This window comes from Thalassophryne amazonica, chromosome 21 (assembly GCF_902500255.1).
Source record: "Thalassophryne amazonica chromosome 21, fThaAma1.1, whole genome shotgun sequence".
Taxonomy (NCBI): domain Eukaryota; kingdom Metazoa; phylum Chordata; class Actinopteri; order Batrachoidiformes; family Batrachoididae; genus Thalassophryne; species Thalassophryne amazonica.
The window spans coordinates 32,546,895-32,573,157 of NC_047123.1; the positions used below are offsets into that span (position 1 = coordinate 32,546,895).

The 26,263-nt window shown below is 42.2% G+C and overlaps 2 protein-coding genes across 9 annotated transcripts in view; one reads left to right on the forward strand and one right to left on the reverse strand.

Annotated features, from left to right (window-relative positions):
- Positions 1 to 13,659, forward strand: part of LOC117503622 (toll-like receptor 5) — a 70,028-nt gene extending 56,369 nt beyond the window's left edge. The window contains exons 7-8 of one of the 2 annotated variants that reach the window (XR_004558593.1): positions 12,962 to 13,012; positions 13,106 to 13,659. The gene's annotated coding sequence lies outside the window, so the exon portion shown is untranslated. Of the gene's footprint in view, positions 1 to 12,961 lie in introns of both variants that reach the window. The other variant, XM_034162899.1, reaches the window with a different exon arrangement.
- The window catches only part of disp1 (dispatched homolog 1 (Drosophila)), an 85,855-nt gene continuing 64,937 nt past the window's right edge, over positions 5,346 to 26,263 (reverse strand). For all 7 annotated transcript variants that reach the window (XM_034162891.1, XM_034162896.1, XM_034162892.1 and 4 more), the window contains 8 exons: positions 16,525 to 16,554; positions 15,499 to 15,622; positions 13,670 to 13,797; positions 10,849 to 10,943; positions 10,520 to 10,617; positions 8,643 to 10,232; positions 8,205 to 8,468; positions 5,346 to 7,378 (listed from right to left, as the gene is read on the reverse strand). In XM_034162891.1, the coding sequence (XP_034018782.1) occupies positions 5,549 to 7,378; positions 8,205 to 8,468; positions 8,643 to 10,232; positions 10,520 to 10,617; positions 10,849 to 10,943; positions 13,670 to 13,797; positions 15,499 to 15,622; positions 16,525 to 16,554 (4,159 nt within the window). In that variant the 3' untranslated portion in view covers positions 5,346 to 5,548. The remainder of the gene's footprint in view (positions 7,379 to 8,204; positions 8,469 to 8,642; positions 10,233 to 10,519; positions 10,618 to 10,848; positions 10,944 to 13,669; positions 13,798 to 15,498; positions 15,623 to 16,524; positions 16,555 to 26,263) is intronic.

The window sequence follows — 26,263 nt, forward strand, 5'->3', positions numbered from 1 at the left end:
CTCGGTTCACAAATCGATTCCCCTCAAAGCGTCGTAAAATCTCATAATTTTGTCATGATTTCATTCAGTTGTGTGGCGCACGTCTATATCAATCAAAAATTTGAGCAAAACTAAAGATTTAATCACCAAGATGACCAGAGCACAAAAGATGGAAGATAAACGGCACGAGGAATGTTAAAACAGGCAGAAGTCAAACTACAAAGGCACTCAGAGTGCGTACTTTCACAACCCAGATTTACACCAATTTTTTAAAATTCCAGTTGAATTTCCAACCTATTTACAAAGTTTTGTGAAAACTGTTTCAGTAATAATAAACTTGGATGCAACATTTGCAGTTATGCATGTAGTTTAAACACTTTAATTTAGAGCATTTATCAGCGTAAATGGAATACAGCATTTATAATTAGTGTGCAATGATGTTACAGTAGCCTAAAAGGGACATACATAACCCATGTTACGCAGCATGCACGGAACACGGACGAAAAACGAAGAGCAATCACTGGTTTCCTCTCCTGCACACAATCTACTGGTTGCTAGCGAAGGCTAACAAGTTTGAAATTTTAGTTTGAGATGATCATTTTTGTCAAATGGACGATCAAAACATAGTTTCAGCACAGGTGAGCCCAAAATGTGACAAAACTGTGAATGGCGATGACATAATGCAATCTGCAACTTCACCACTAGATGGCACTAAACTGTACAGACTGTAGCTTTAAATAGTTTACAGGTGTGTGTGTGGTAAAATCAGACCCAACATTTTCAGCAAGTTTCTTTAGCAAAACATCCTATGGTCCATTTGGGGCTCCACCCCTGTATCCAGATACACACCAAAATCAAACAGAATCTCCAGAATGGACTGCTTTGAGCAAATTTCATTAAAATCTGTCTTGTGTTAAAAAGAAAAAAATAGCGACTCTGGTGATGAAGAGTGATGTTTGACGTCCATAAATGTGGCCCCGTCCAGCAGCTCCCCAAAATCTAATTTGCAAAGTGGAAGCAAATGTTTACCTTGTACACAAGCTCTGTGGCCTCCTCGGTTATTTCAGGCCTGTGGAATAAACGTGGAACAGACATTCATGCCGCTGGGAAATGGGGAAATGGCACCAACCCCACGGCTAATATTTGATCCACATTTAACCAAATATAATCACAGGGATGCTCACGCACGCCTGTGAAGGAGCCGCTGAGGGACGCAGGCTCATCTTCACCGCAGCGATTTAACAGCAGAGGAGAAATGAAGGCGGCCGCTGGGGTGCTGTGGTGGAACAAATGGAGCTGTATGGTCCAAAATAAAACCTTTCCGTTACCGCAGGAGCATCAAGCAGCTGCGGCGTGGGAGGTTTGCTTATGTAATGTGTTTATAGGGCTTGCTTGTTTGTGGAAGTTTATGTTGAGGTAAAGGGGCGTGATGGCAAGGAAAGAACCCCCCCCCCCCCCCCCCCCCCCCCCCGGTACTTTTCCTTTGCCAATTTTGCAAAGTTCTGGCTCTTGGTTTTGCCAAAGCCTCCCAAAAGGGCACAATTCAAAACCTTGTCCATGCCTTGGAAAAACTTCAGGGTCCGGGAAGAGATCTGTGATGAACCGGGCTACTTTATCATTGTGCCATGATGAGATTTTCAAGATAGAAGGTAACTCCGTTTTTTTTCCCTGTTTGTAGCTCATACATCACGTCAACATTTTCCAAAAGTGCCAAGGTTGCGCTAAACTGCTGCGGTTGTTTCTGCATAGGTCACATGGTACAAGTCTGGCTTGTTACAGTACCAAACATTTCACACAGCGCTTGTTGCAGGCTGTGACCTTCTGGGATGCATTCATGAAAGACAGAACGGACCTTAAATCTGGTGTGTCCCAGCTCCTGACTGGCTAAACTCACAGGATTTTAAGCGCAAGAAGAGACGCGAGGGATATCCCCAGATTCTGTAACGTGAAGCGAATAAGAGTCTACGACTCCCCCTGGAGCTCATCACAGGTAACTTCCTCAGCCAAGGCTGGTACCAGTTTACAGCTGGGTGGACTTGGACAGAAGCAGAGTCCTCTAGAAGGACACAGACAGGTAGTATGACCAGGACTTGAACCCAAGTCTACATATCAGTAACTGACCAACCCATCAGTGAGACAGCTGACATGCAAAAACAGTTATATAGAGTGCTGTGGTCCATCAGCTCCTGGCTTGGGGGTCTTATCCAGCCCTTGGGCTGCCAGTTTGGCACCAGTGTTTCATGTTGTTGCAATTCTTCTGGAGCAACGAAAAAAGAAACCTGCTGTATTAAAGCAAAACATTTGAACAACAGGTGTTTAATCTTCACATTTTTATTTCCCAACGAAAGAGAGGACATTAAAACACTAAAACTCAAGATGGTGAACAGATCGAGCCTGAATTACCACATCAAGAGATTTAATTTGGTTAAGGAAACCACAACACTAACCCACTGTGGTAGTTGGGTGATTCTTTAACTACGGGCACTATTGGCCTTGTAAATGTAATTTCCACCGCACCATTGCCTTACAATATAAAGGGCCTTGGGGCAACTGTTTGTTGTGATTTGGCGCTATATACATGTGCTCTGATGTCACTGTTTATCTCCATAGAAACTACCCAAACAATCTTTCATACAAACTGTTTAAAGGGACATTACAGTGTTGTGGTGGAAATTACGGCAATAGTGTGGGACAACTACATTTTGTTTAAAAAAAAAAGTCACAACAGTTGTATGACATTGAATACCCCAATTATGTTTTGATTATTTTACTGATATTTTATTCAGAGATTTTAAAACATTAGAAAAAAAACATTTCTTTACCATTCATTTTTATCATTGAAGATCAAAAGTCTGGGTGTGGGACAAGCACAAAACGGCAATATTTGCATATAATGATGCTGAAAAAAGGTGAAAAAGTCATCATAGACTACTAGAACAAATTTTTTAACACACTTTCATTGTAAAGATAACTATAAAAGCATGAAATTTCCCCTTTTTTCTGTTTTTCATACAATATGATCAAAGGACATAAGTGCCCGTAGTCTAAGAATCACCCAGTTACGGTTAACTTACAGTGAGCACAGAGCAGACGGCTGAATTCCCCCAAGTGACCTCAGAGGAAACAGGTGTTTCTGCGCTTGGCTGGAAATAAATTCAGTGGCAGAAAGAACGGTGAAGGTGAAGGGGTGAGGAGAAAAAGACAGAAAAATGAAGATGAGTAGATGAATACTGCAAGAACAAATGACTGTTACTCTAACTGAAAACATCACTGGGAAAAAAAAACAAAACCTTTAAACAATATGAAATCGAATTTCACATTTCAAGGCCACCTAAGGTTGAAGTCACGTGACCAATCATGAGGTGATATTTGTCTTTAATACCCGTGTGTATGTTTAACCAGTCCCTCAAATAACCATTCTAAATATTGGCTATTATACAAATGCTGGGCCCAGATTTTGACCTTGGAGTGTGACCTTGACTTTCTGAGCAATTTGTTTCAAAATCAAATCACTTCATTAATGGCTGACCCGCAATCATTCCACCAAGTCTGAGCCCAATCTGATGAAAACCGAGTTAGTTTGTTCACGCCACACATTAGGGCAAAAACAACACTTTCTCATGAACATAATTACAGGAGCGGCCAGGCGGATTACAAAGAACATTAGTTCGGGGCCTGATGACATGGAAATGTTCATAAAAATATATATATATATATATATTATTTATTTATTATCTTTAACATTACTGGAAAAGTAATGAGGCAGAATTCAATCATTTGGGTGACTGTCAAGGTCATTGGGGTCAAATGTCAAGTTGCTGCTGCTCTTAATGCCTTCAAGCATCAATTACATGCATAGAAAAATTTTGTATTCACTCAACAGTTTGGAGAAAGTCCAGACAAACACATTTCAAGCAGACATCAGCACATTTTGTTCCAGCACTGAGTAATTCACAATTCATATTTGTCAGACAAGAAAAAAAATAAGTAACTGCTGATGGCATCTCAAGCTCTTTTTGTCTTCTAGTAATTAAAGTTTTGCACCTATGGAACACTTTAATACACATCATCTTATCTCAGCAAACCTTTTGGAAAAACCAGAGAATGTGCTGGAACACAGCTTACCTCTGAACACCAGGTGATGACCTGCACATTCTAATCAGGCGAAGAAAAAAAAAACAACAAAAAAACTAGGTGACAGAAGCAGAAACGTCCCCTCCCCTGCTGCAAATCCACGGAAACCGCTCCTGAAATGACACACTGCATTTTATTCAATACAGCAGAACAAGGTTTATGACTCCAGTGAGATTTCTGCAGTCGGGACAAGAAAAATAGCTCATAACGAGAGTGAAAAATGGTTTCATCTGGTTTTATCCGAGGCGTGTAGGAACCTGAAGATAAGAACACACTGCAGAAACCCAATTAGCTCCCACAAAGTTCCCCAGGATGGAAAATACAGCACAGATTTGTTCTGATGTCAAAACATCGGTCACCTTACGTGCATAAAAGTCACATCAAGGATGCTGCACTATTTCCCGTCAGTAGCAAACGCTCAGCGCGATGTTCCGAATTAAAAAACCAAAACAAGACAAGCACGTCATCAGTGTGATAAGTGTGTTTTATTGGAGTTTTCACTCGCCGTCACCTGTCCCACACGTGGCCACCGTGATTTAAGTAAACCTTTTTTTATTTTTTGGACGAAGCTCATAAATAAGAAAGTCGGGTCATTCAAAATTTGTTTGCAGGACTTAACCAATTCCAAAAAATAAAACTCTACATTGAGTAACAATAGGTCTTCTTCCCACTCCGACAGTATCTATTAAACATTGCAGATCTTTTTAAAAAGTTTGAGAGAATATATTAATTTAAAATGTGATATTTTACCAATATTTTCACTCCACAGACAACTCTGAGTTAGGGTTAGGATGTTCTAAATGCACGTGCAGACAAACAAGCCACAAGCAAAGAAAATGTCTGCACCTCATCAGGTTCCACCTCCGTAAACTATCCATAAAACAAAGCATGATCGTGTGCACCAAGAGTACTTAAGTACCATATTTTCTGGAGTATAAGTCGCACCTTTTTTTTCTTTATGTGGAACTACACAACAGCAGCATTTCCCTGGGGGCAGCTTAATAATGGACAGGAAGTCAGTTCAGCACGTGCACACCACAGCCTGTGCTGTTACTTACCATAAGGACTTTTAAAGCAGGATGGGCAAATAAATGTGCTGGACAACGTATCGGACATTATTTAATACAGTTGAGACAAAAGCAAAGCACTCAGCTTGTGGTGTGTAACATAAAGTCCGTTAAACACAAAAAAATATGAAAGACGGACAAATAAATGTGCACTGGACAACATACTGGATGTTATTGACAGTTTACTCCAGAAAATACTGTACACGGAAATCTGTAAACAGAAGTTTGTGTCGTTTCATGAAAAACACAGAGGCACTTGGTCAACAAATACATGTGAAATATCACTGGTTGTTTTTGTTACAACGGCTCCCTTTAGGTTATTTTATTTTTTGCACATTTACCATTTATTTGTGATGAAGTTGTAAGTGTTAACATAAGCTTTCTGAAGAGGGGTTGGTGTTTACTGCGACAGGAGGCACGCTGGTGTCACTTTTTGGCACATTAAAATCTGCAGCAGAATTGCACTTTACCTTCAACGTCCTGTTAAAGCAGTTGAGTTTCTTTGGAGGCACAGACAGCGTCCGCTCTCTTACAGAGTTACTCTTGCACTTTTTGCCGTTTTCCTCCCGTGCAGCGAGAATACCTTCGAGCTCCTCCTGGTTACCAGGGACTTTATAACAAGCGTCCGCCGTTTCTGCGGTTTTGGTGGACAAGTGATCATCAGTACAGTGACGGTTGTTCTCACTCGCGTTCCGTCTTTCGTGAGTGTTTGTGTGTGAAGATGGTGTGCGTGGGGGGGCAACCACACCCCCTGAAGAGAAGGAAGGGTGTTGTATTTCAGCTGGGAGTGAGGAGCTACAATCTGGGCTGATGTTACCCCTTAATTCAGGTGTGTGGACATCCTGTCCTGCAGAATTGGGGTCAGAAACTGGTTCTGAGTCCTGTGCGGGAGGAGGCGGGGAGGATCTGTGTTCTCTGGAGGAACCAGTCTGGTGGTGAGCTGTGTGCCCACAGTACTTCCTGAGGTGGCAGCAGTGGGCGGGTCCTTGCCTGGGTGACACTACTGTTCCTTGGGGGCAGCGCTGGAGGCGGGAACAGTGCACATAGTGCATTTGGCACTCTATGTGCGTGTAGCTCGGCTCTACATTTGAAGCCAACAGGGCTGCGTTTTGTTTGCTGGACTTGCTTCCTGACAGGGGGAACAGTTGGGGGGTGGGAGTGCAGGAAGGTGAGTCCTGGAAGGGCTGAGTGCAGGAGTGGGCAGTCCATTGTTGAGGCAGGTGCGGAGGAGGAGCCGGGTCTCCACATGAGCAGTTAGTGCTCTGGGAGTACTGGCACCTGGACTGTGTGCTCATTGGGGCCACCAGCCCGTTCTCAGGACCGGCTCTTCCAGCCTCAAATTTACTCTTATAGTGGACGTGTGAAAAAGAGGCAGGTTGGAGTTGAGGAGGAATTCCGTTATAAAGCTGAGCGCACACCTCCTGCTCCTCCCTGGGTTTATCTTCAGTCTTATTACCGGTCGCCAGAGGCTCCAGCTCATAATGCTCCACCTCCCCGCCCTTGCTGTCTAGCTGGTACTTCCCCAGGCCACAGCTCTTCTCCTGTGGCGAGGTACTCGAGGATGTGACCTCAGAGAACGCTTGACACTGGAATTTTTTGGGCAGGGGGATCTGACCACACGTACCCTGTGGCCCCAGGCAGCGGCACATGCACTGAAAAAAGAAAGTTGCAAATGCCCAGCTGATGCACATGATCAGCATCATGAATGTTCCCAGCTGGGTGTAGGCTAGCACAGTTGACGGCATCATCATCGCCCCGGCAACAAATGTGGTCAGTGCTGCCATAGCGATGGCAGAGCCCATGCGGCTGAGGGAGAAAATCACCTTTCCTTCACGGTCTGGCTCCGGAGCGAGCCGGTAGGCTACCCCGTAGTGGACGGCGAAGTCTACAGACAGTCCTACTGCCACTGAAATGGTAACCGACTCCAAGACATTGAGCTCCCAACCAAGAAGCACCAAGGAGCCAACTGTCACGAAAATGGTGCCCGCGATGGAGAGGATGGCATACAGACTGATGATGATGTTCCAGGTGGTCAGGAGCATCACGCTGAAAGCCACGGCGACTGAAAGCGCCATGGCAACCAGAGTGCCGTCTGACAGGCTGTCCTGGAGGTCGTAGAACTCCAGGTTACTCACAAACCAGCCGTGGTTGAGTCCCGCAGGAGCGTAACGCAGCTCCTCACTGATCCAGGCATCCACCTGAAACAGAGTCACACTCAGTCACTCAAAGTAAAGCTGATATAAGCTCTTTAAAAGGGTGCATAAAACCTCAAGACATGTCAAAAAAAATATCAGAATATATTTTCTCATATTGATCCCAATATACACCAAGAACCACTTGAACTGTTATTATAGTTGCTATACTTACATATTCTATAATATATAGATGTAACCTTGATAATGCACATTGGTTTTGACTGTTTACATAAGAATGTCACCAACAGGATGCCATAATAAACAGCACTGTTTTCACCATTATGGTACAGTGTCTGAGCTTTTTCCTCATAGTGTCTAAGCCAAATGAACAGAAAAAAAAGTTTAAAAAGAGACATTTTGCTATAATTTTTTTGGCCACACTGCCGTTGCCATTTCAGTCACACACACACAGAGCAACAGTGAAGCAGGTGAAGTAAAAAATAACGAGTTACTCCATTGTACTAGGTGTTTTTCCCTCAATGACTAATTCTGCAAAAGGTTTTTTAGGATATTTTAATGTTTCTTCTATAGTCAATCTAAGGAATTAAAAGTTAATTATTATTTGAAAGGATTTTCTACATTAACAGTTGCAAAAACAAACAAAAAACAAAGTCTATACTTACCAAAATTATGTCTAACAATTTACTGGGCAACAAAACATTATGGGGAAAAACCTAATTGATTAGAAGATAAAGTTTTGGGTAAATTGTGAGCAGGTGATATGGATAATGAACAGCAGAAGTCTACATCTGAATTTCATAACACAAACAAACACATGGCCTGTAATCACAGACCAAACAATGAGATGTCAAACGCTCGGGGTTCATACCTCACTGTAGAACTGGTACATCTTCTCATAGGCCAACGTGAAGAGGTAAGTACTCTGGAACTCTAAAACTATGGCTCTGATGGTGTCATTAATGTCAAATCGAGGTCCAGGAGTCTTGCTGTCCAGATGGTAATTTGTACTCCTGTCCAGTTCCATGATGGCTCTCTTGATGCACAACTCAAAGACCTCCTGTTTGTAGGGGAAGGTGGACTGACTGCAGCAGGGATAGACAGACGCCTCCTCACAGTCCTGGTTCTCCATCCACTAATGAAGTTGGGTTAAATGTCAGTTTTGTGTGGTTATACTTTTCAGATAGAGATTCTTTTCACAAAAACTTGACACATTAAGTAACTTTTTTGGTAAGTGATAAAACATATTGCTAATTTTATACATATACACAACACACCATGCCTCCGGTTATTTTTAAGCAGTACCGACCTGTTTGAATGTCTCAATAAAGCAGCTCGTGAAGTCCTGCTCCTCTGACTGAAAGACGAAGCTCTGGTTCCTCATCTTCTGGCAGAAGTTGAGAATCCATAGTTGAGATGCTGGACTGGCAATGTTAAAACTGCTATCCAACATTAGCTTTCCTTTATTTTTAGGGTTTAAGGGGTCCCCATTATCAACAGGGGTCACCCCCCAAATGATGGTGATAGGCATGTGGAGGTCCTCGCCATGATGGACCCTCTCAAACATGAACAGTTTCTTGTACTCTGCGTCGTAGCGCTCAAACGGGTGGGAGGACTGGAACACTTGAAACTCTGCCAGCTCCAGGGAAGGAAGCTTCATCTTAGGGTTGACGCACACTACATAAGCCCCTCCCACTGTGATGGCAAGGAACCAGAAGAGCCAGAGGTAGCGCAGCTTGATGACAATGCATGGCAACACCTTCTCAAAGAAGATCCTCGATGCTTCAGAGACCGTAAAGAGGCATTTGTTGGCCTTTTGGCATAGGCCAGCCCAGAACATCCTGGTGCAGTACCCCCTCTGCTGGTGTGGAGGCACAGAGCAGAGAAAAACATCAGGCAGGTAGCGTTCGTGTAGCACCACAACAGCTGGGAGCCATGTCACCATTAGTATGTAGTTGACTAAAATGGCAGTGCCCGCGTAGATGCCAAAACAGCGTATGGCGGTGATGTTGCTGACGTAATTGGCATAAAACGCTGCAGCGGTGGTGAAGCTGGTGACAAACATAGAGAGGGCGGCGTGCTGCAAGGTAACGCTCACCGTCTCTGCCAACTCGGCATGGGGCTTATCAAACTTTGTGTAGTTCCACACGTCGCACAAAACAAAAGCGTCATCCGCGCCAATGCCTACCAGGATGATGAGCGCTGTGAGGTTCATGAAGGGGAAGAACTCAAAGTTGAAGACCATACGGTAGAGAAAGTAGGACACAATAAGTGAGCTGATGATGGCTATGATAGTCATTAGAGTGATGAAAACCGAGCGCGTGTACACACACATTACCAGCAGGACAATAGCGATGGCTATGGTAGGGTACACGGTGTCCGTGAGGAGGTAGTCCTGAAAAAGATTGTGTTTGATGCCGAACTCTATCCCTGTGACTGTGGTGATGCCATCGGAGGAGTTCCAGTTCTCAAAATTATCTAGGTAAATGTTCATCATTGATTCTCCTTTCTCTGTGGGGGAGAAAAGCATGCTGTACTTGAGTACAGGTGGAGGGTACTCCAAGCTCTTAGGACTGAGGAAGTCTTTGTCCACCAGGAAGTGAAGGATCTGATAGACGACATTGTACTTTGCGCACTTTCGAGGCACACTGGCACACTTCAGCTGATCCTTCCGTCGCAAAGCCATGTCCCAGCAGTGAGGTCCCAGCGTGCCGTTGTGGTAGTACTTGGCACACGAGCGTAGGACCTTGAGTGTGTGGGACACATCGCGCTCAGTGATCTTCTGGCAGGACGATCTGTTCGTGAGGACGGCGATGTAATTGCCAAGTGTCCAGCTGGGGCAGCAGGAGGCATCATTAGTGCGCTGGCAAAGGCTCCAGTAGTCACGGTGGGAGCGCACCTGAAGATGGACAGAGACATTTAATGTAAGGCCCAAAACACCCCCAACCCATCCAGCAATGGCCAAAAAGTCTATTCCGTAAAATTACAAAAAATTGCAGCACTGTTTAAATATTTGTGGGCACAACTGGAAATTATGACTAAAATTTAATCAATTTTCTTTCTACGGAATCCCCAGTAAACAAATGTCATGGCAACCCTGCATCCTTCATCCCTATAGTTCATCATATAAAACAGGAACTGCCAACTCTGACCGTTAGAGATGTTGTTGGTTCCCCAGATACATACCCTTGTGTTGTCCTGATTGCACATGGATTTGATGGCCTGAATGCTCCAGAGGTTCTTTCCCTCTGCCGATGTGAACACTAATCTTGAGTAACTGTCACCTGTGTGGAAAAAAAAGGAATTGCACAGAGGAGAAAACATCATGTCCTGAACCCGGAAAAATATATAAAGAAATTGATCAACAAATTTTGGCATTGAGATGCCAACATGCAGTCAATGAAATAAGTTTACCAGTTTTTATAAGTTTTTTACACATTACAAGTTGGCACCATGGTACAGCCTGATGTCTTTATATTTTCTCTGTGTTTGAAACTGTTTGAATCCAGACATACCGGGCACGTCACAGAAGAACTCCTTACTGAAGTCCCACTCTGCTTGTCGTTTGTCTCTCTCGAAATGGTCCTCAGGCCACCTTGGCTCCTGGTGACTAGAAAACAAAGCACAAAGTCAACATTCCTAGAGCTCCTTAACATATGTTTGACAAGAACAATTTAAAATAATGGGAAAATAATAGGAGCCAAATAACCACAATCTCCAGCTTAATTTCAGATTCAAATAAATGTGAATACTGTCTGAGAGTCTGTTCCCATTTCTACCCCTGAGCACCACATTATTATGCAGATTAGTGTAAATGTGGGCACCGGCATGAATCGACTCAGCGGAAAAAAAAGGACGGAAAAGAAAATGTTTGCCATCATTTCTAAAATATTCTTATGAAACTCTTGATATTAAAATTTTAAATCAGACCACTGTTATTCCATCCATTCCCATAAGGACCACGGACGGAAAAACCAAAGTGGTCTTTTTGGCTGATTTCACAAACCGCTGAGGAGTGAGCGGAGATGTGGATTTACTGAAAGCTGTCGGGTCAGCATCATACAAAAGGAGAAATCATGAATCTGGATCAAGTAACCGCACAAAGGACCCTACGATCATCACAGTCATGACATGCATGTTTGCAGATGTCTTTGTGAGGTGTAGTCAGGTTTGTGTAGTTTTTTTGTTGTTGTTTGTGTACATGCCACTGTGCCAACAAGGATTATGGTTGAGACAACAAATCTCAAAGTGGTGCATTTCTTCAGTTTATACGTCTCCTAGAAACAGGAAAGCAGAGCAACCAGGAGACTGTCTAGGGAGAGGCAGAGGGGCTGACAGATGGAGGGGACGAGGCAGCAAAGCTCGCTGACATCAGGGAGAACTGAGGCAGAGGCCTCTACGACACCCAACACACATAAATACACAATTACACCGCAGACAGATACAGGGAGGGAGACTGAAAGGAGTACAAAGACGGCCACAGACACGAGACGAGACAGAGATACAGGGAAACCAGAAAGGAGCCCATTTATAATTGCAGTTGCATTTTTGTTCTTCACTTTTTTTCTTTTTATATTCTGATGTCAACAACAGAAACATTGTCTGCTAAAACTGCTAAAGATTCTCAGAAAGCTGTGTAAATATTTATTAATTGTATTATTTGTGTAGGATTGAATGTGTATCTCTGATTTACAACCACCAAATTATTTTTGTGTGTTCTGAGTAAAAGACAATTTACCACTAGATGTCACACTAGCTCAGTTTTGAGAACCAAGAACTTTTACTTCCACACCACTGCTTCCTAACCCTTCCTCATCCACATTGAGCTCAAGGACCAAATGGGAGAAACCATACATATATAGATTCTAGTCCCACCATGTTCTTTACCACAAGCATTTTTGCCCCTAAATGTTTGTTGAACAAATTTCTGTAATGCTTCTGCTGTCCACTAATTTGAATATATATATATATATATATATATATATATATATATATATATATATATATATATATATTTTTTTTTTTTTTTTTTTTTCTTTTTACAGCTACACAGTGAGTGCTATTTCCCTTTATTTCAGGGAGGGGGGGTGGACAGATTAACAGGGCAGGACCCACATGTATTAAATGTGCAAAAGTGTAAATGTCATGGACAAAATGTGCACCCTCAGCCAGACCAAGAATGTAAACAGCAGATGGAAAAGCTCAGAGCACAGAGGGAGTACTGCTCCAGTGTCTCTTTTCAAATATTTTCAGGGAAAATAGTTTTTGGCTGCTATATTAATGTGTAAAACACCACTGTGTCCCGTCCTGAGATGAACACTAACAAAAACCTGCATACAAATATGTCCATTAAACAATCCAATGTGGCATTAATGATGACACCCATACAAGTGTTACTGGAAAATCTTGTGTTATTCACATCACACATTTCTGATTATCTATTTATTTCTGTATTAATTGGTAAAAAACAAACAAAGACAAAAATGGTAAAAAAAAAAAAAATATTTATTATATTTTTTGGAGATGTGACTAAAGTCTGTCTAAATGAATGGCAAAAATAACCAAAACATGCTGACAGACAAATGTGTTGACATTACACCTGATTATTATTATTATTTTTTTTTACAGGTGTATTGGGGTAACCACTATCTGGACTTCAAAAACCAAGCAACCATCCAGGTCTCTACTCTGCAAAACTAGTTTAAAAAAATCGTACAGATGCATATATGTGTTCTGGTGTTTTACATCAGGTTTTTAATGGTTATTTCTCAGGGAAATGGATCGCTTCAGCTACAAGAACCATAAAGATAAAAGAGATGAGATACGAGCTACAATTTGAAAGGGAGTATGAAGATTACATTCATGTGTGGACGCAGGCACGGAAAGAGATAAACACGCAAAGACCTGCTGTTGATTAGAGAACAGACTTTCCCTCTGACAGCAGAAAGAAGATGACCTTGTGGACGGACTGATCTCAGCTTCGCTCCCCTTTTCTTTCAGGAAGGGATTCAGACTTTAGAGCACGTCTGTCAGCAGTATGCTTCATCCCCTCTGGCTCTCCCCTCATCCCAATCATCACCACCTCAGTCTCCTGGATGAGCCCATCCTCCCCCATCTCCCACACGTCCGTGAGAAGAGCAGCATTGTGGACTTACACTGTGAAGCTCCACTTACACAGAATATTCAAAATTCACCACATTCTTTTAAACCAACAACAGGACACGTTATTCTTAACTTCTTAAGCAATTTAAAAAAATAATTTCCCAACATTTCACTGCCTGATAAAGTCTTGTTGTTCAGTTCTGTGGGGACAGTAAGAGGGATGTGTGACGTTACTTTTTGGCTTGCTCGTCTGCATATTTGAAGGGATAGTTGGCCAATGTGGCTTTGTAACCTGTGTTCTTCACCATATTGTTCCATGTGACCAGTCGCTGGCCAATGGCTGTTCCCCGTGGCTCAAAACCCTTTGGGAGAAAACAGAGACAAGAACAAACAAGTTTGACTTGATCCAGGCAACTGCACGCCACAAGTTGGGCTGTTCAAACAACTACGACTGCAAGTGTACAGGTAGGTGGAGTAACCTGCTGGGCATTGCTGCCTGTCGCAGCTCCTCCGGTGCACATGGATCAGCTACAGCTACCATTCACCAACGTTTCACTCCTTTAATCCTGGAACGTCTCGTGGTGGTGGAGCAGTGACAGGGCCGTCTCCCGGTCAACCCCTGCAGCTGATAGATGTTATCCCTCTGCAGCTGTTTTCTAAGTTAGGGGTTCTTCCCCCGGCTCTTATCCTTCCTCCTTAACCAGATCCAAAACTTGCCTTTCTCTGCCTCTTTTGCCAGTTTCTTTGTTGCCTTTTGTAATTTTCCTCCAGTCCCTTAGGGGGCGTGTGGTTGACAGCCCCACAAAGTCTCGGTATCCAACCTCTACTGGGTAGATGGTGGTCTTCCAGCCAACCTTCCGGCACTCAGCAGCCAGCTCTGAGTTTTTAGCTCTCTTCCTCTCAAAGGCAACCTCAATGTCTTCCTCCACTGGTACCGTGAACTCAATGAGGAGCACAGCTTTTGCTTTGGTAGACCACACAACTAAGTAAGGGTGGAGAGAAGTGGTAATCTTAACAGGGAAGCGGAGCTGCCTGCCAAAGTCAACCCGCATCTTCCACTCCAGAGGAGAAAGGCCTTGTTGTTTCTCTTGGCTTGGTGTAACTTCTTCCCCCACTTTCCGTGACAAAGCTGACGTGGCCTTTTGCTGGTGGTGGTCCTTTGCTGCCCTGTCGATGCCCCTCGAGCACCTCGGCTAGCTTTCTCAGGACCTGGTCATGGCGCCATGTGTAGCGCTCCTGTGAGAGGTCAATCTTACAGCCTGAGAGGATGTGCTGGAGTCTTGCATTGGGATCAGCATTCCTCACTTCCAAACCACTGGGGAAAGTTCAGAGGACAAGGGAGCGTGTCAGACTGAGCAGATTAGGAAGCTGAGCCTTGCCTGTGGGATCTTCCAAGGGTCTGTCCAACTGATGCTCTGGTTGACAACTCCTTCCCAGGTAGTCCTGCTTCCTTGTCAGCCCTGTGGCACAGCCTTGAACTTATAGTGCTATTCCTCCATCCTTGTCACCTCTGCCACCACGATCTCCTTTCTTTCTCTACTGTCAGCTTTGGACCAAAGCTGCAGTGCTTCTCCCCACTCTGGCCCTGATCTTCCTGTCTGGACTCTGCCAATGATCTCTCCATGCTGCAGCCTACTGACCTCAGTTTGGGCATTCCACTTCCAGCCGGTAGGAACCTTGGCACTTGCAATCCTAACCGACTGGTCGGTGGAGTCTCTGAGCTCAAGAACCAGCCTGGTGTTCTACCGCATGTAGCCCAAACTGATCGATTGCAGTGGCAGCTGCAGTGTGTTTTTCCCAAAGAAGCCAGTCTCTGAGCAGAAACAGCGCGTCTGTGGTATGAAGTTGGATGTTGACTCCAACAGTGCACATATATGGTGTATATTATGTGCTCAATTACATAAAGATTTAGAACTGATTATTAGAAAATGGCAAGAGTAAAATATAAAACCAGTCAAATTCCCCATTTTTTCCTTTACCTCCGTAGCAGGAGCTTTGTCACATTAATTAAATCTAATGAACTGAGCAGTTTGACGCCATTGTGTGACTGTGTCTACACTCACCAGCAGTGGGTCAGAGAAATCGGGAAGGTCAGGCACCAGAATGCCCACTAGAGCACACACCACGATGAGTACTGTGCACACGCCCAACACAACCACTGGCCAATCAGCTATCAGGTCAGCATAACTAGGAACAAGAGGAGAGGTTCATATTAGTTACTCTACGGAGAAAGAGGCATCAAACAACTCTGTACGTGCGTCATAAGTTTTCCCTCAGATCTTTGTTCTGAGCAGAATCTGTACTTTAATGTTTCTGGTTCTGGGTTCAACCTTAAAAATCACCAATCCTCAAATGGTTGGAACCAAACAAAATACTGGCCAAAATCATTCAGTGCACCTTTTGGACATTATACAATTATCTACTGGTATAGACAATATTTTTTAAGTATTTTTGGATTTGGTTTTGTTCCAATTGTTTCTTGTTTTTGCTTTTGTTCCTTGAACCAATTTAATGCCTTGATACAGTTACATGTATTATTATTATATTTTTATATATATTTATGTGGTCACTGCAAAGCACTTCCATGTAAGTGAAGAATAGGATGCAAGTTGATTATGTGAGAGAAATTTGAGACTAGATGGCAGCGTTAACCGTTCGGTTTTTGTATCACGTGGCAGCGATTAGTAGCAGTGTTGATGGGTGTCTCTGTTTTTGGTCTTTTACAAGGTCTGGATTAGAAAACCTCATTGTACCTGTGATTTAGCCCCTCAAATGTTCTAAAAGCCACAGAAAACACTTATTCCTCCAATAAACAGGCCTTGAGATTATGTTCAAGACAGCAGAGTTTACTGCAAAGCTTCAACAGACGGTGCAGGCGTCCAAGGTGCTGGTTTACAGAGGCCAGATGCAAAAGACTGAATTTCCATCACTAACTGACAACTCACTACTGAAGGATGACTGTTCCACAGGCACAGTGATGGATGGATGACAGAGGGGGACGGAAAAAAAAAAAAAAAAAGAAAAAGCGAGGCGAAGAAGACAGCTCTGCAATCCAAAGCAGACGAGAAAACCTTTTTGGCAGGTCTTACCTTTTGGGGAATCGAAAGGGCCTCGCAGGGCTGAAAAACAGAGGGAGATAAATCAGGTTTCCATTAAGAAGCAAAAGCGAATCAAAAACAGACATGCTCTGACTTTTTTCTTTTTTTGTGTGTGTACAAAAAAGCAAGCAAGTATAGATGTGTTCATGATGCTCTTTTCCTTTTCCAGCTCCAGCACGTGTCTTGGGTGCTGGACGGCTGAAAACATCAAAATTTAACATCGGTCAGACACGCTCTGCTAAAAATTTCTTGGCTTTTATTTTTAAATCTCTTTCAGATGTGATAAACTTACTTATAATACAACTAACTAATCATCACGTTTTGATAACCAAACAAAAAATAATTTATGTCAAAAACTTTTAAACTAGTTCTAGCTCCTTAAAATATCAAGACTTTGCCTTATTTTTCTGTTTTGAGATAAACTGGCTCAGAGTGGTTTAAATTGTTCAAACCTGATTTAAACTTCTACAAACTGGTTGTAAAGTGGTTCAAAACAGCTGTAGCTCAATGGAGCACGAGCTGAGCTGCCAATATGTGGACAAGTGTTCGATTCCCATTTAAACTACCGGTCCTTGGATATTGAAGTAACCCGTGACGGACAATCTGCCCAGAGGGAGTTGTAGACACTAACGGGCTCATACAGGACTTATTTTAAACTGCTACGCCAACAGTAAAACAACCACAATCTGGTTAAACAATAGAAAGTGTCTTTTTAAATTGTTCTATAGCAAACAAAGTGTAGCTAAGGTTTAAAATGGTTTAAATCCATGTTTTAAGTGGATTTAAACAGCTCACTGGCAACACCACTTAAGAAAAGTGAGATAAAGTGGAATGTTGAATGACAAAATTAGCTTCCTCAAAACAAGTTAAGAAAAACTCGGTTTCATTCAAATGAGAGTAACTGTCAATTACAGCTCTAATGATGCTGAATTCAAACTTCTTTGACGTTTCATTCCAATGCGAGTGCGACCGAAATGTTCAGATTTGAGTTGTGCTATATAGATTTTTGGTCTGTATTTAAGTTTGGATAAATATATTCCCTTCAGGTGTGGTTACGCTTCACATGGGTGAAGAGGGTTTCTTTATTTTTTTAAGTCAACTTGCAGTGTTCCACATAAACCACAAGCATTAAGTGTGCACAGAAGAGAGAAGAAAGGCACTGGAACCAGATGGGACACTTTTTGGACAGATTTAAACCTCTGCTAGAGCACACATCTGTATGAAATAAGTGATCTGTTTCAATAGGACTAAGTAAAAGCCAAATAGATTTCAGAGACATTTCTGTTTGTGTTCAGATTACTACTGTAAAGGACGTGGCCTTAATTCACCCGCCAAACAGCCCAGAGGAAGACAAACAGAGCTTTGCGGTCGCATTCTGCTGCAGCCAATTAGGTTATTATCACTGTGCGCACTTGTGCTGTGATTTAAGCGCGTGGCCTGAACAGCCACAGAGGCTGTTGATGTAGTTTTTCTTAGTTTGAAGTCAAAATGAGTCTGAGTAAAGATGAAGAAGTGGCAATGAGAGGCACAAAGTAATCTGCCCTGTTGGCATTGATGTTTCACTTTATAGGTTTGTAGAAAGACAGAAAATCACTTTTAAAGATTCACTGGACAAATTTGTGTGACAGGCTTCCAATCAAATACACTCAGTCAAAAACAATCAACTGATCAATCAGTTAGTAAATATGATTGTTTTTTTCTTTGTAAATTACCTCCTTAAAGCTGTATGGCCTCTGGGATTTCTTTTTTAAGATACAAGTCATAAAAAGAATTTTCTTTGGCACATTATAATTTTATTCCTTATATAAATAAGGGATTCACAATACTTTGCCGATATGATAAAAACTTTCACTGCTGCGAAACAATTTAGAATTTCTACCCCTGATGGGTTGAAATTCAAGCAATCAGAAGCCATGACATATAGTTGGTAGTGACATCATAGATCACGTGGCCCCTCGATCTGTACGAGGGACGCTGGGAAGGGCACGACAGCTGGCAATCACAGTAAAGAAAGCCAGCGTGACATCAGGTGGCTGTTTGCTCAAACAAAATAAACAAAAATGGCGGAAAGCACTCAGAAACAGCTTATTTCTGTCTAAATCTAATATGTTTCTCACAAATTTTGTAAAAATTAGTGCCAAATAAACACTTCTAAATCTAAAAATGATGTTTTCGTAACCAGATAACACCTCTGAAGCGATTTACAAGACATCTTATAGATGCACTGTGCATGAAAACTCAAAACCCCATGCATGTGCACATGCACTTCCTCCTGCAGCTCATCTGCACCACACAGATGAAGGAAGACACAACATTCACAGTGGAATTCCCCTCCGATAAACACGTTCTGTTCATTAAAATGAACTGTATTTTTGCAGCATGTTATAAAAATAAAACTACATTATAATGCTTTGATTGCTAGAAACTAAATTTTGTTAGTTTGGTGAAATTTAAAAGGCTGCACAGCCAGATGTAATGAGACTAACTTGATTATGAAATTTTAGTATTTTATCATGTGCAGTAAAAACATAAATTGGCATTATATATCTGTCACCTCTTATTATCGGCTGTTGAACTCGTATCACTCGAACAATATGGCTCTTCTCTAGAGAGGAGCCACTTAAAATAACAGATGTGACTTTGTGGATTTATGATTTCAAATATTACGGTAAATTACTCATGATTATAATAATACTGAAATGGAGTTTTAAACTTGCAAAATAACCTTTAACCTGGCTTAAACCAACATTAACTAACAACAACAACAACAAAAAACATGTTTCCCTGCCCTTCTTTGAACTAGTAGCCGTAATCTGTATTGTTAATGTAATTCCCTTCATTCTGCTCCGTCTCTTGGCTTTCCATGTATGGCCCTGAAGTGCAGACATCAGGACAGAGATATGGCCCAAAATGTAGGAGTTGAGTTATTGGAAATAGTTGGAATGGATTCACGAAAGAGCTTTCAGGCGTGTCCATTTGTCTGCGAAAGGTCTGTTTTGAATTTTCGTTGGATCTGAACCCGTCAGCCAACTGCAAAGACGGACTGCATACCTGAGCCGGCCGTTTGGCCCAGAGGACAAAGATGAAAAAGGATGAAGGATCCATCAAGTCAACTACAAAAACTCCAGTGACATTTTCTGAGGAGTTTCTCGTGTTAAATTCAAAATCTGGAAAACTGGGATCAACGGCTGTCCCAAAGACAATAATTATGGGTTCTCAAACACAAAACATCGAGTGTTCTCATGCATGAACAAATATTTCTCCATCTTCCTGAGAGGAAAAGGGCACTGAAAGGTGGAGGGAAGGGCGGAAGCTCTCAGGACTGAGACGCTGTGTTCAATGATTATCACAGAGGCTCTAAATTCTCCAGGACAACCCGCTGCGTCAGGTTTCCTCCTGAGCTCTCTGATCAACTTTAGCCATGCTTGCTCTGAAGTCAACCTAAAACACGCTCCGACTCACCCTCTCTCTGGACCCAGAGTAACCTTTCAGTGTTTTTGTATTTACAGAGGGGAGAGTGATCTGGATCACTGAGCTAATTAAAAAGGAAAACACAGACGGCCGGCTGCTCACTCAGCACCGCGCTGATGGAAAGGAGAGGGAAACAGAAGCTGCTGGGGACACGCCGATTTAGGCCAAGCTGTGCGTATGAACATATCAGAGAGAGGCGGGTTTTTAAAGTGCAGGGGGAGGAGGAGGGGGAGTGGCTTCCAGCCTGTGGATCATGATGACCCCTAAAGATTTGCAAAATAAATCTACAAGTGGTCGTAAATTTGTCTTCATGTTCATGACGTCACGATAGAAATCGTAAACTGGTAGAAATGGAGATTCTACCAGCCCACACCTGACAGAACCTCCAAACAGGAGGTTCTAGCAACAGAATCGCAGTTTCTGCCAGATCATAGTCTCTTCGAAATGCACAAAACAGGCTGCCACCAATAAGCGAAAGTCCGTTTCTTTTCCACAATCTTAGCAGGCAGATAGTTGAAGCGCACAAGCACTTTAAGGACATTCACAAAGCGAGACACTCTATATTATATCATCTGTGGTCAATCTGTGTACTGAAGAGTCCAACAGGTCTGTAAGAACATCTAATTAACAAATATGACATACATTTGGGGGGGAAAGTCTTATTACCTTCCCTTGGAAGATGTCAGACCAGAATTATTGTCCTTCATGCGAATGCTGTGTGAAGGTTTAAGAGGAATTGCACTTACGAGGTCGCATATGATGAAGCAAACAAACACAAATGTCCTGTTATGTCCCCACGAATAAGTGGGACTGGAACCATTTTCCTGTAAACACATCATCATATGGTGTGCTACAATTGTGCAAACATTCACCGAGATCCACAAACTGGTTGAGGAGATGTTGTAGACTTAATGGAAAAGCAGACTGACAACGTGATGCATACAGCATGTACCCTCCAAATTTTTGTTTGCATGGAGTATAAAAATATACTTCGCCTGCTGAAATCACTGTGATCACTTTTTTTTAGAATTTCAAAACTGGATAATTTAAAAATTTCCAAGTCACTTAAATGGATTTGCTTGAATTCTAGACACACGTAACCCTCATACCGCTTGGTTTTAAAGGGTCAAATGTCAAAGTATACGCTGCTTTTTGCAAGCTACACTCAGCGTGGGAGCTCAGAAAGTGTCCGTCTTTGTTCGAGGTCTTGTTTATTTGAAATTCATATTTTTCTCCCCTCAAACAAAAATGTCTGCCAAGTTTTGTGTGTTTGTATTTCCAAGGGACAACATAGTGAAACCTTCTGAAATTTCTATTTAAAAAAAAAGAAGCAACTCATGCTGGGAATGTGCATAACAGAGTGGGGGTTAACTGTCAACAGACAGGCGCATATTTCACCAACAAGGGTAAAGCCAGAGGAAGAGCAATTGGTGTCAACAGTCAGCTGGCTCAGGCCGCCTCCCCCTGATTAGTGCCTTGCTGGAACGCTGCACCCAATTAGTGGCTTGACCTAGGCATGAAATGGGCCCAGCCTACCAAAGCTCACATCCAAATGACATCATGAGATTAGTTCAGGAAGAACTAAACTAAAGAAACAACGTAGTGTTATTATGCCTATTGGTGGAGAACACTGACAGTACCTGATAACAAATGAGCCTGTGCGTTCTGGGACGACAAACAAGACTGAAAATAAAAACAAGCACATGGAAGTCAAGCAATAAAACTATGGCAAAGAACTGCTGAATAAAGGAAAGCGTCCAATAATCAGTCATAAATATCTGGCACAATTTGTGTAACCAGAAATGTGACCAGCAAGAAATCAAACTGCATCTTAAAAAAAAACTAAAAAACAATAATCACAGCTCTTGTGATAAATATGTTGACTTTCGCAGGTTGTCTTGTCTGTAACAATGACCCAGTAAACACGAGGAGAAGCCAGTTCTATTTTAACAAAAAGTTTAAATAAAGCTTAGCTTGGAGACATACAGAGACAGAAGATGCTGAAAAACATGACAAATAATTAGCCGAATAGATGCTTAGAAACCTGCGCGTGGACCAGCGTTAGCAAAAGTAACAGGATCGCTGGCTGCTGGGTGAGACTTTGAAGTTGAAATATGGGCGTGCACAGATTTCAGGCATATGGGCTGGATTTAAGCAGCGTGGACAGTAGTTACACGCCGTCAGTCAGCGTGAGGTCTGTATTACGGCTGCTCCTCGCCCCCTCTTTATGACCTAGAGGCAAAGGCTTGGCACAGTTGGCGCAAACTTTCAAACATGCTCTTCAAACAATACCAGCCAATCTGGGAGAATTTGACGATGTGTGTGTGGAAGACAGATTTCAGCCCAGTGACATCAATACATTTCCTGCCTGCACAGACGTGGTATTTTATCCCCCTTAAAAATCTTTAATAATTGGAACTAGCTAGTAGCTGTCAGCCAAAAACTCCAGTAACATTTTTTCCCCACCAGCTTCAGGTGAAAACGTACAAAAATAGTTGCTACGATAATGTAAAAACATAGAAAAAGTCACTTTAATCACCCATGTGGCTGAGATTGGAGAAACTAATGTAAAATCTGTAAAACTGCAGCTGAGAGAAAATTCTTTTGTATTCGACTCCGTCATGACATTGTCTAGCTGGTGATGTCCACCCACACTGGTGTATAAGTGGTTTCTCTCCAATCACAGCCACAGAAGCGTGTAAATCCTCCAGAGTTGATCACAGATTTTCTTCTTGCATGATTGCTCAGTTCTCCAGATAGATTTACAACATACCAGCATGCTGTTTTTATTTCTTATACACTGATGCAAATGAAGCCTGTAATATTCAGACTTGGTAATATATTCATGTATCCATCCTTGACTTATCCTTGACAGGCTGGAAAAGTGATGATTTAATCACTATGTTTAGAATTGTTAATCTGTCCAATTGCTTACGGCTTCTGAAAAAGGAGGAACTATGTACAAAAATGGCTCTATTTCCTAAATGGGTCGTGTTCTATTCTTGTTAAACCCCTTAAATTAAAGATGATAGTCTGCACTAAAAGTACATCTTGACTGTAGAAGAAAAATAAACATGCCGCTGTCCAAATACTTGCAGACCAGACTGTGCACCATGTTTTTAATTAAACAAAGTTCACCTCCCTCCTCACTTATGAAATGCTACATCATTTTATTCCCCAAAATGAAGGTGACATTTGCAAAAGCAAGGCTTCAAGAAAGTAAAGCACTTTGTTTCCTTTTCCTGCATCATACAGTCTTTAAAGAAGGCAGGAAATCTCACAAAAGTGGTTTTGATGATTATGATAACAGAAAATGACGACGTATCTTTCATGTAAGTCACGGCACGACCACAACCGCATAATCCGACACAATCATCATTTTGCCACAGATGAATGGTGCACAGTCAGATGCTGGCATCTGCCCACAAAAGAACAATAACCACGTGGTTCTCCTCCCCACACATTCAAAAAGGCAAGTAAAGTCAGGCACCTAAATCTTGGTTTTGGAGTGAAAAATATTTACATGCATCACATTTGAGCTCCTTGGAGCTCTTGAAATTTGAGAGCAGAGAGGATCAGACCTGAAGGATATCGGTAAAATCTCACACGTCCTTCAGAGTCTTTACGAAAAGCCCCAAGAGCCACAAACTATACACAGACACACAATCGGGCTTTTCAGATGATCTCTTCCCATGTCAGCTAAAACCGAGGCATAACTCTGACTAATGACTGAAGCTTTTCTGAAGACACACCGAATTAGAATTTACAAGATGCAAAAAGTCTCAGATGGCGAGTTTAATTTCTTATAAATGAACTGTGAAAGGTTTTGAAGGGTCGTATGACACCCTGCACTCAAATTTACCCGCTTTCCACTGCGGTTAGTGTCAAAGACAAATTACACAACTGGCCAGGGGTGTTTTCACATCGGGGGGGGGGCATGTGCGCCACTGCAAAAAGTAACTTGGATTTATCCGAGGTATTGAAACAAAAAGCAACATTGTGCAACTTTTCAGCATCCCATTGTATATTAGAGGCTTCATCAGTGTCGCTGCTGCAGAGCTGGTGTCCAGACAAGATGTCATTCCTGTCAAGACGTTAGCCTAAATGTGCACACGCATGCACAGTTCTCTCTACCCAGACTTTCACACAAAAGTGCCTCTTTTAAACCGCATTGACCTCCCCGACTGAGCAACCGAGGAATGAAAGTACAACAGCAATACGTGTCTTTAGAATTTTAAAAACTTAAAATTTGCATGTGCACGCTGTATTTACAGCGCACTACTGCCGGGATGCACAACTGGACAGAACATTCACACATGGAGTTGAGCTCCCCCATTGAAGGAAATGCACATACGTTTTGTGTTTACACACACACACACAAAAAAAAACAAAACAAAAAAAAAACAACCGCAATAAGTGTCTTATGCATCGGGATGCACGATTCCACAAGACCGCACATCTCGACAGAACACCGGTTCTATCGTCTCTGGGGCTCGAAGCAAAATTCTGATATGGGGCCCCCCTGCCTGACTCATGACACATGTAATCCATTTGTCATTGGCACATAATCACCAGATAAACCACTACAATCTGCCCTCTTTTTAAGAACAACAACAAAAAAGCTGGCCAAAAAAAGCACCCTATTTTAACATCTTAAAAATATAGATTGAAATAAATACACATTTTACATAACTTTAAAAAAAAAATAAAACCTAAATTAATTACAATAATTTAACACAATGAATATGACGTGGTAGTACCCCCAGCACGCTGGCAGATGTTTCTCACATGTTAGAATTTAATGATGCTGCATCCTTTAATCTCCATCAGACAGCTGCATTCGCCCCAGCATGAACTCTGTGTTCTTTATTTCAGGATGTCAGCTTGACAAGACTTTGCGCGCCGTAAAGAATAACAAGACTTGTGGGCGGTTAGATTGCGTGTTTTCCGCTAGCCTGGTTTCCATGTGTATTCCAAATATGGACATGTGATGTGCTTCGAAAAACTGCCAGTGACTGGATTTAAAAGAAGAGACAAGCAGACCAAAAAAATTAAATGAAGAAGTTTGCATTGCTCATGACGTCCACTTCCAGCACACCAACACTGTGCAGATACACGACCTGCCAAAAGTGTTTAAAATCATCCAACTGATAAAGCAGCTGGATTGCACCACATGATGAACTACTCAGAATTTCATGCGGTCATGTTTTGACAGTTTTCACCCCTGAATCGGCATGGCAACTAAACCACCTACCTCCAAAACATACCGCATAATTCAAGCATGTTCAAGGTACTGTAATAAAATCTGACCTTTCTGTAGAAATCTTCAGAGGGAGTGAGACAGGAATCCCTGCTATCTGACAAGACATGAATCTAAACCCAACATCAGGCTGCCCTAAAACAGAAAGAGTTGTTCAAACACACATCGATGAGGAGGGCAGAAATACTTACAGGTACCATCTTACACCTGGCACAAGCTGGTTTCTACCCGATGCAGTTAATTTCACACCATGCGCCCGTGTCACAGAACTAGAGAGTATCACTGTGCTCATCTTAAAATCCATGCATTTTATTTATGAAGCAGCAGAAATCAACAGACCTCCTGGTCAATCGTTGATCGCAGAACTTTCCGAGGAGGAGGTGCTGCAGCAGAAACGAAGCTCTGAACTGTTTCACCTCAGGAAGCTTTGGTGCTCTCGCTTACTCTCCAGAAAATCTCTTACTTAAAAGTGCTTCATCTTAACACACAAGGTTACAACGCTCTTAATGCTAATGACAAAAAGCACTGATTGAAATTTCTGTTATACCCATACAGCCTCTCTGCAACTTTTACAGCAAACATGGTCCTAATGGTTTAACAGAGCAACATGGATATATAAGACATAAATGTCTTTTTAGCACTTAGCTTTGGCTGTATTGTGCCTCATCTTTCCAAAACACAGGCCCGAGTTTACCTCACACATGGATAAAGAAGCAAAGGAATTGCTGTTCCTTCTCAAAATAGAAACATTAGGTAACAATATATGGGCTAATCTTAGCAAAAGGATTACTATTTTTGTCAAGCCGAGATCAAGCACACAAAAACCTAGTTACAGGAACCACATAACAAAGAGCTCCGAAAAGATTTATGATGTTACGTCTCACTGATGTGTGAGATGGGAAGAGAGAGTGAGACAATCCCTCCACTAATTCGTCTGTGAGAGATCAAACCAATACCCAGCAGCACCACCTCTTCTAACGGCATACTCTCAAATTATAC